Source organism: Boleophthalmus pectinirostris, unplaced genomic scaffold (genome assembly GCF_026225935.1).
Source record: "Boleophthalmus pectinirostris isolate CB_2022bp ecotype Guang Dong unplaced genomic scaffold, ASM2622593v1 HiC_scaffold_503, whole genome shotgun sequence".
In the NCBI taxonomy this organism is placed as follows: Eukaryota; Metazoa; Chordata; class Actinopteri; order Gobiiformes; family Gobiidae; genus Boleophthalmus; species Boleophthalmus pectinirostris.
Window position 1 is genome coordinate 20,543 of NW_026571407.1, and position 9,555 is coordinate 30,097.

At 36.9% G+C, this 9,555-nt stretch overlaps 1 protein-coding gene across 2 annotated transcripts; it reads left to right on the forward strand.

Moving 5' to 3' along the window:
- The first annotated feature begins 278 nt into the window (after nt 1-278).
- On the forward strand, nt 279-9,215 carry si:dkey-197j19.6 (actin nucleation-promoting factor WASL). Of its 2 annotated transcripts, none has more exons than XM_055163112.1 (9): nt 279-632; nt 1,280-1,423; nt 2,813-2,899; nt 3,005-3,089; nt 4,111-4,174; nt 4,259-4,331; nt 6,562-6,721; nt 8,452-8,618; nt 8,714-9,215. In XM_055163112.1, exons 1-9 carry the CDS (start codon nt 459-461, stop codon nt 8,825-8,827), a joined length of 1,068 nt encoding a protein of 355 aa, XP_055019087.1. In that variant the 5' UTR covers nt 279-458; the 3' UTR covers nt 8,828-9,215. The 2 variants fall into 2 exon arrangements, with proteins under 2 accessions (XP_055019087.1, XP_020789511.2); XM_020933852.2 differs by having other exon boundaries at nt 8,452-8,606.
- The last annotated feature ends 340 nt before the right edge of the window (nt 9,216-9,555 follow it).

The following is a 9,555-nucleotide window of genomic DNA, read 5'->3' on the forward strand; positions in this document are numbered from 1 at the left end:
TCAGATTGTTCAAATGCAGTATGTTTATTTCTCACCAACCTACAATGAATACTTACTTAAATGTTGTTTAAATACAAGCATTTATGCTTATTTTTAAACAACACATTTGTGCTTTGTATTGCACAAGCGCTTTGTGTTGCATTTTTTTGTATGAAAAGCGCTCTATAAATAAAGTTTGATTGATTGATTGACTGACATTTCACCTCTTTTACTGGTCAGTCTCCTATTCAGAGTTTTATAAGCATGTCACTGTAAAGGTTACAGTTGGGATAGGATTGGGTTCTGGTTGGTTTTCCTGGTTGTTGGTGGTTACTGGAAACAACAGTGTTCAGTCAAATACATTTGCATGAGTCCGCTGCATTGCTCTGTCTATTCAAAATAGTGAGGGACAGTATAAAGGTACATTGACAGAGGACAGGTGAATACAGGACAGGAGCGAGCCTGTCTCATCAGTGACGATGGGGTCAGTGGTGATGGAGTCCGGTCTGATGGGGTCTGTTTTGATGGGATCCAGTCTGATGAGGGCCAGTGTGATGGGGCTTGAGATGATTCCTGGTTTCCAGGTGATGAGTGACCTTCTGACGATAAAAGAGAAGAACATCATTATCAGCCTTGTAGAGCCACACTGTACGGTCAGTCCCTGTTTACATTTGATATTTGAGCTAATACATGTAAAGACAAAGATCTCCACTTAAGCGTCAATCTATGTATATATGTACATCTACAAGTGGTAGAAATGGGATTTCTCCGCAAAGAGGAGGGTGCTCCCTTAGAGATAGGGTGATGTCAGTCACACGAGAAGAGCTTGGAGTAGAGTCCTTGCTCTACATGGAGAGGAGCAGCTCAGGTGGTCCAGGCACTTCTGCTCAGACTGCTGCCTCCATCACCCGGCCCTGGATAAAGGAAAGAAAATGTATGGAGAGCTAATCTAGCTGTTTTGAGGACTACATCTGGGCCCTAGTGTGTGACTATCTTTATGATACCTTAAAAACTTAAAGTTAATTTAATGTGACATAAACAGACCGATATATATATTTTTAAAAAAAACATTACATTAGTTTTACATTTGAAAGCATAGATTAAACTGAAATTACTTATTTGCTGCTTTTAAAATGGTCACGTTTATATTGAGATTTGAATCATTTACATTACTGATGAACAAAATATCCTGACCTGCCTCATCAAAGTGATCAAAACAGATGTACTGCCTTCATCACTATGGATCATGTCATGTGCAAACTTCATTTATAGTCTTGTATGTCTTACTCCTGCTCCGCAGCTGATGAAGTGCACAGTGGCCCAGGTGCTGCAGTCCACAGAGGAGCCAGAGGGGGCGCTGTGGAGGAGTTTGGGCTGTGGAGTCCTGTGTGTGATTAGAGACAGCTCCATCAACGCCTACTTCCTGCGCCTCTTCTCTGTTCAGGTCAGAAAGGGCTGATGCCAGAAAAAGTATTTCCTTCCTTCATTTGATATTTTCTTGGTTCAGACAATGAGGCTTTCAATATTATGCTTCATGAATATTGTCAACACATAAACTTCAGCTTTCCACTTTGATGCTATGTAACACACCAAAAAATAGAAATCAATAAATAAACAGTATGAGTCAAAGCATGTTATTGCTATGCCTTTAAAGCTCTCATATTAGGCTATTTTCTGATCTAGGCTATAATGTCCTCGTGTTTTGTTAAATTCACACAAAAGCCCTGTGTATTTAGGCTGAGATATTCTTTTAACAGAAAACAACTCTGTTTCACATTGTCATGTCATGTGGTAATACAGAAACTGTGTTTTTAAACTCCATACACTTTCACTAGAATCATTTGGATGATTTCAGCCTTGGAAATGCCAACTGGAACAAAATGTAAAAGGGTGGAATAGAGCATTTTGAGATTTAGAGCTGTAGACAGACTAATAATTACTCAAACATGTGTGAATGAAACAAAACACAACTCCAGGTATGTGACAACATGGCTAAAACCTCACAAGAATCAATTTTGGGTAACATAAGCCCTTTAATGTTCCATATGGCATTCAACTATATCCTGCGACTTTGTTTTGTATTTTTCACCACTCCACAGTTCTGACCTATAACTTGATCTGGTTGAGTCGTCTGCTTGTTTCCATGGAGATGACATATGGTGTAACATTGCTGGCAAAACTCAAAACACAAAAAAACATCCCCATAGAGACAAACAGGTGACGGAGCCTTTACCCTTCAGTGCAGTGTCAATTTTCATTTATTTCTTGTGTGTTTGATGTTGTGACACTGTAGATGTCTTTTTATGCTCTATGAATGAAATAAATAAAAAAAAATAAATAAAAAAAATAGAAACAAATCAGAGCGGTGTGTGTTGGAAAGAACTCTCCTTATGGACATTTCCTTTATAAACAATAACAGCCTTATCCTTATCTCAGCTGAGGGTGTGTCTCTAATCTCTCTCTCTTCACTTTCTCTTCTTTCATTCTCTTTCTTTCTTTCTGTTTCCCTTTCTATCTATCAATCTCCTTCTTTCTTCCCTTCTCTCACCCCTAACCCTCTCTCTTCTCTATCTATCTCTTCTCTATCTCTATTCCCTCTCCAGCTCTTTCTTTCTCACTCTCCTCCTCTCTCATTGCATCTCATCTCCCTCTTCTTCCCTCTCTCTCTGTCCCCATCTCTTTCTCCCCCACTTCTCTCCCTCCCTCTCTCTTCTCTCTATTTCCCTCTACCCCTCTCTTTTCTCCCCCTATATTTTCCCCTCCTCTCTCTCTCTCTCTCTCTCTCTCTCTCTCTCTCTCTCTCTCCCTTCCTCTGTCTCTCTCTCACACACAGAAGGCAGAGCTGCTGTGGGAGCATGAGGTCTATGTCCCCTTTAAGTACACCGTATCCCGCACGTACTTCCACACTTTTCCGGCCGACGTAAGACACACAACAACTGTTCTTGTTTACAAAATAAAAACATTTTGTACTTTGGGGGATTTTATTTGTGAATATCTGTATTTTGTGTGTACTATTTTTCCACAGGGACATCAAACCGGGTTCAACTTCGCAGATGAAACAGAGGCAGAGGAGTTTCATTTTGCTGTGGAGACTATTAAAGAAGATCTAGGTTATAAAATATATCAACATTACATTATAAAACTACACAATACGAGTATAGCTTACTACTTTAAACTGTCCAGATTATGCTATTTTCTGATTTATGTTCTATGTTGTTGCCTCAAAAATATACCTGGAGTTGTGTTTTGTTGCATTCACACATGTTTAACACACAAACCTGCATATTTAGGAGTACATTTTGTTGCACCTTGTGATGTCATGTGGTAATACAAGAAGTACTCCACTGTGTTTTTAAGATCCATACACTTTCACTAGAACAATTTGGTTAATTTCAGACGTGGAATTGCCAATCTCAACTGAACTAAAGGTAAAAGGAGCTGTTAACTTTGCATAGACCCATCCAAGATGCAAAATTGAAAACACCATTAAAATTTTGCCATAGTAAAGAATACAATAAATGTGCAATCTTTTATGCTCATTTATAAGACTGAACTAACTGAACTAAAGGTAAAAGGAGCTGTTAACTTGAAAACAACCACAGTATTTGAGCTTTGGCGATGCAGGCAGCAAATGATCCTGCATTACTTTAACACATGTGAATGAAACAAAACACAACTCCAATTATGTTTTTGATGATGTAACAACATTATAACACGGCTTAAAGCTGACAAGAATCAATTTTGTGCACGATAGGGCCTTTAAATATTAAATTAGCCAGTTATGTTCACATAGGATTTGCATTGACCCGTCCATGATGCAAAAATGAAAACGCCATTCAAATTTTGCCATAGTAAAAAATATAATAAATGTGTAATCTTTTATGTTAATTTATAAGATTATATACAAACCTGGGCATGCACATTTTGCTATGAACTCAAAATCATTACAATGTATACATATTGAATAGCTAACAAAATATAAATGTATGATAATGTTTGGATAATAATGGAAAGAAAAATATAATTACATATAACATCTGTGCTATAAGAGCAAATTACTCAAAACTGATTCACCTTTTATTTGGTATGCTATAATATCCTCACAAACATTAAACTCTGACTCTTTTTTAGACAAGCTTTCACTTGAAAACACTTCCGAGAAATCTGACGTGTCATCTGAGATCTCTGATGCAAGGTAATAACATGTTGGCAAAATAAGACAGACTCACAATAACAGACTAAACGATCTGATGTAACATAACATTTGTTTTGTGTTTAGAGAAAAACCTTCGTCCCACACAGAGACAGAGACGAGCAGCCCCACATTGTCACCAACAACTGCTTCTACTTTTGTGAGTGACTTTAAGCTAAACATTCACAATTTTTGGTTCAGAAAAAGACAAATAAGTGTGGCACCACTGGCGCAACTACTATGTTTTATTCTGTTGAATTCAATTTTTTTTTAATATGGCACATTTAAAGGATCCATTACGCTGTTTTCTGATCTATGTTATAATGTTGTTTCCTCATCAAAACATACATGGAGTTGTGTTTTGTTTCATTCACACATGTTTAACACACAAACACTGCATATTTGGCGTCTCTCAAACAGAAAACACTCTGTTCCACTTGGTGATGTCATGTGGTAATATAGGACGTGCTCCAATGTGTTTTTAAAGTCCATACATCTTCACTAGAATAATTTGTGTAATTTCAGCTCTGAAACTGCTAATCTTTACTGAACTAAAAGTCAAAGGTATCTGTTTACCTGATTATTGCTTCATGACATCGCAAGGTGGAACAGAGCATTTTGAGCTTTGGAGATGTAGACAGACTAAGAATAAAGGATTACTCAAACATGTGTGAATGAAACAAAACACAACTTCAGGTACATTTTTGACGAGGTACCAACATTATAACATGGCTTAAAGCTTAGAAGAATCAATTTTGCATTATATAGAACCTTTAAAATAGAACCTTAAAACAACTTCTAGTTGTGTCTCTTTCTTGTGAAGCACTTCAGATGACCAAAGTGCTTCACAAAAAAGTAGAAAAATAAAAAATACAGATAACATGATACATAGGAAAAGTAGAGTAAAACACCAAGATATCCTGTCTACCTCGTATTAAATGCCAGGGAGAAGAGGTGTTACTCAAATAAGCATTTTTATTTATGGAATTTGTTTTCATAAATATAATGCTGAGCCATCAGATTTTTTTTTTTGAATTTTTTTTACCATGATAGCAGGAAGAAGTTCTTTCTGTCTGTCTGACACATTGTTAGTATTTTAAGCATGACTTTTATCCCTAGCCCAGCTTTAGAACAGCTTTCTCACGTGGACAGGTGAAGCGGGGTGAATCACCGAAGGACAGACAATTAGATCTCTTCCCAAAGCTCTAAATTGCTAGCCAGACTGGCGCCACCTAGTGCCTCCGCTCAATTTAATTTCTCTCCAGCAACTAAGTCTGGAATCGGTATACACTAGATGGTTTGCAAAAACCCAAGAAGTGTGAGTTTAGGTACCAGCCAATCAGCGAAGAGCCATACATTCTGTGTTGGCAACGATTCCCGAGATCAAGGATTGAAGAGAATGTTTGGTGAATTTTATCAAGGGGAAAGACGTTATTGTCCTTCTTCCGACAAGATTTGGGAAAAGCTTAATATACCAGTTAGCCCTGTTAGCGGCGCATTGCATATGTGATGACCAAATAGCAGCGACTGGTTAAATGAAAAAAAGTACCTGCCTACCGTTGTGCAAACAAATTCTAATGCTGCAAGGTCAGACAGTTTCTACAAAGTGAAAGCAGCTGATAAATCAGGCTACTATATTGCAACACACTGAAACTTTTCTGGCAAAGGGTCCATCACCTGCTTGTATCCATAAATATGTAACTCTTTTGAACAGTATTACTTTAAACTTGTACATCTCAGTGGGGACATGCCAGTGACTTCACCAGGCCAAGTTACTGCTCAGTGAAGAGGCTGATAAGCTTGAGTTCATTTAGAGCAAAAACAATACCAGTAATTAAATAAATAAAGTAGATATGTTTAATATTTTACTGTGGAAGATTCCTCGCAAAGCAATAGCGGAGACTCCACAAGAAATGTTACACAGTGTACCTTTAATGGGGAGAAAAATTATTACTTGTTTTGTTTAGAAAATGTTGAGTAATGCATCTTTGATATTATGTGTAATTGTGCTGAACAGTGATCAATGCAAAGAGTGTATTGTTTATGAGCACTATTTATAGAAAATGCATATAAGCAGAAGGTACACACATGTACTATGGGGTATTAGTATTTAGTATTCTCAGTACATGTATTCAGTTACTTTCCAACAATGCATATGCGTCCGTCGCTTCCTTGGATAAACTTTATTGATCCACAGAGGAAATTACTTGGAAACAGTAGCTCACACATCACGATATATCATAATAACTAAGAGAAAAAATATATAAGTAGCAATAATACATTTCACATAAATAAGTAGCAAAAATAGCAAGAGACCGGTGTCAAATAAGGCAAAATTATATAAAAGTAAATGTAAAAAACTTAAATATAAATACAATTTCCCCGTACAGGAGCATGACAGTGAGACGTTCCTGAAGAGGCTCTTGTCTCAGAGTCATCTCACAGAGGAGGACCTGAGGATACGCAGTGTGAGTGACATTGTGGATCACATCATCTCTCAGTTAGGAGGAGTCCAGGCTGCACAGAAGGAGCTGCACAGAGGGCTCTTAGGTACTGTGTTCATGGACTACATTTGTGTGCTTAATTCATTCAATATACACATGGTGGTGGTAAGCTAACACTGTGGTATGACTCATTTCCCAGAAGAATGAGGGAGGATGAGATTTTGACATAATTTATACCAAATAAATTCTGTAGTTCACTTAAAGGTCGTGTATAGACCTTTTTCACAACACCCGAAAGTGCCGAAGTAGGGTAAACGTCACTTACGTTAATGCTTTTTTATGGCCAATATTTGTGGAAATGTCTCACATATTTTCCACCAGCTTCATAAATCTGCCCCATCACCAAATCTTCACCCAACAAGGTCGACAAAGAACATACAGTATACTGTCCATGAAGAATTTATCCACAACTATCAAGGTAAAAGATGAAAACTTAAAGGTGAACAACGACGACGCATTAGTGAACTACTCCTCAGCAAAACTAACATTATGGTCAAGAATAAAACAGAAGTAATAAGTCATTCATTAATATAGTTAACTTGTAAACTCAGACAACAGATGTTCACAGATTACATGTCTAGCATTGAAACTGCACAAATCTCTCTGTCTATGCTAATATCTACATCATGAAATTGATTTTTAATTTTCATTGTAGAATCAGTCTGAGTTAACAAGTTACTTATGTTTTATTCATGACCATAACATTAGTTTCGCTCAGGAGTAGTTCACTAATGCATTGTCGTAGTTCGCCTTTACGTTTTTGTCTTTCTTACCTTGATAGTTGTGGATAAATTCTTCATGGACAGAATATGTTCTTTGTCGACCTTGTTGGATGAAGATTTGGTCATGGGGCAGATTTATGAAGCTGGTGGAAAATACACGAGACATTTCCACACATATTTTGTCATAGAAAAGCATTAACATACGGTACGTGACATTGATCCTACATCGCGGCACTTCCGGCCATTGTGAAAAAGCTCTATTACACAAGATTGATTCTTGTGAACTTTTAGTCATGTTAGAATGTGGTTATCTCATTAAAAATATGGCTGGAGTTGTGTTTTGTTTCACTGACACATATTTGAGTCATACTCTCTGTTTACATTTAAAACGCAAAATGCTCTGTTCCACCTTGTGATGTCATGACGCGGTAGTTTACAGGTTTACCTTTCACCTTCTGTTCAGCAGAGATTGACAAATGTATTACCAAATGACATCACAAGGTGGAAAAGTGTTTTCTGTTTGAAAGAAGAACCTAAATATTCAGGGTTTGTCTGTTAAACATGTGTGAATAAAACAAAACACAACTCCAGATATGTTTGTGATGAGGAAACAACATTATATCATAGATCAGAAAACTGTGTAATATGGGCCCTTTAACAAACGTGAACCAAATAAGCTAATGCAAACTAGTACTTGTTTTGCTTAAATTTTGTGATTTTAATGCTGTGTTGGTAATGTTACTTATGGGACAGCCACAGTTAATGAATTGTGGCCCACTATTCTATTGGTACCTATAAGTGCTATTCTGTAGTTACTAGTTACTCATTCAGTGCATCCTCTGCTGGCTACTTTTGAGCTTTATTTATACTTAAAAATCAGTTTCTTGTCTCTGTAGAGTATTTTATTTTAAGCAAAAATAATTATGGTGCCCAAAAGTAAAGAATCCAAATTAATATAACATCTTTAAATTTTTTAAATGAACAAACAGATCTGAGCCACCATCATGAAGTATGGAAAATCACTGTTGCAAATGAGCTTCCCTAAATGTTACAGGATCCGGCTCCAAGACCTTACCTCGCTCTACAGGCTCCGCCCTGTCTCAAAAAAAAGGCCCTCTGCCCCAGACCCCCTCTTCAACAGGACCCCCCATCACAGAACAGGAGCCTCTACTGTACTCTAACACTGCACCTGTGAGGGTCAAGAAGAGTGTAAGTTTCAGTGTAAGACCCTTATCAAAACATCACCAAATTACCAAATTACTGTTAGAAAAGTGCAATTATCAATGCAATCAATGTTTGTTTTTTTTTAACCAAAGGCCCCTGTGGATGGAGGAAAGAATGCCATGTTGTCTGCGCTCACAGAACTGTTCAAGAAAAAACAGCTTCTGCAAAATGAGGAGAATGAAAATGAATATCAAAATGAAAAGTAATATTGATATTATTATATCTATGTAATAGTGCTTGTAAACTGCTTCAAATAATTGATATAACTGTCAAAAGTTATATGATGTTAAGTCCTCCTATAATCCAATAATAAAACCAGATCAGATGTTTTCTTAATAAGATAAAATGAGGCAAGGGAAATGAATTCACATGAAAGTAGAAATATATTATTTTTCTAAATTCAAGCCAAATATTAAAATATAGCTATGACAAATCTCTTCATGAGAGATGTTTAAGAGGAGTGTCAGGAGTCTGTGGTTTTGCCTGTAAGATGTACAGTATTTCATTATAGTGACTGTGTACCTGTGTTTATTTAATTGCTTCCTCATAACATAGCGAGTGTTTCTCAAGATGTGGAGATCCTTCAGGTCGTACTTGGACAGCTCTTAAGTTTGTGGATTTGTCTAAATTAGAATTCATTATATCCACTTTTCTCCTCCTTTCGAAAATTTCTCATTTAGAACAACAGAGGAGATTATGTAGCCCACTTTTAGACCTGGTTCAATGCTTGATTAGAGCTGGAATAGTCCTGCAAATAATGTACTTGATTTAGATCTGGTGGTACTTGGAAAGATTTTTTTTTTTCTTTGGTGGTTCTTGGTGTGAAGAGTTTGAAAGCCACTGACCTAGTGTTTGGGATAGAGCAACAAAATCAAACTGTTCAGGGCCCTCACATAGCTATAACTTCATTAACTGCGTGTTAGAGTAATCCTTT

Excerpts from the sequence above, each read along its gene's own strand:
- si:dkey-197j19.6 (XM_055163112.1), top strand. The coding sequence starts at position 459 with ATGGGGTCAGTGGTGATGGAGTCCGGTCTGATGGGGTCTGTTTTGATG. Across the intron at positions 2,900-3,004 it reads TCCACACTTTTCCGGCCGAC|GGACATCAAACCGGGTTCAA; the intron begins GTAAGACACACA and ends ATTTTTCCACAG. Across the intron at positions 8,619-8,713 it reads AGAAGAGTGTAAGTTTCAGT|GCCCCTGTGGATGGAGGAAA; the intron begins GTAAGACCCTTA and ends TTTTAACCAAAG.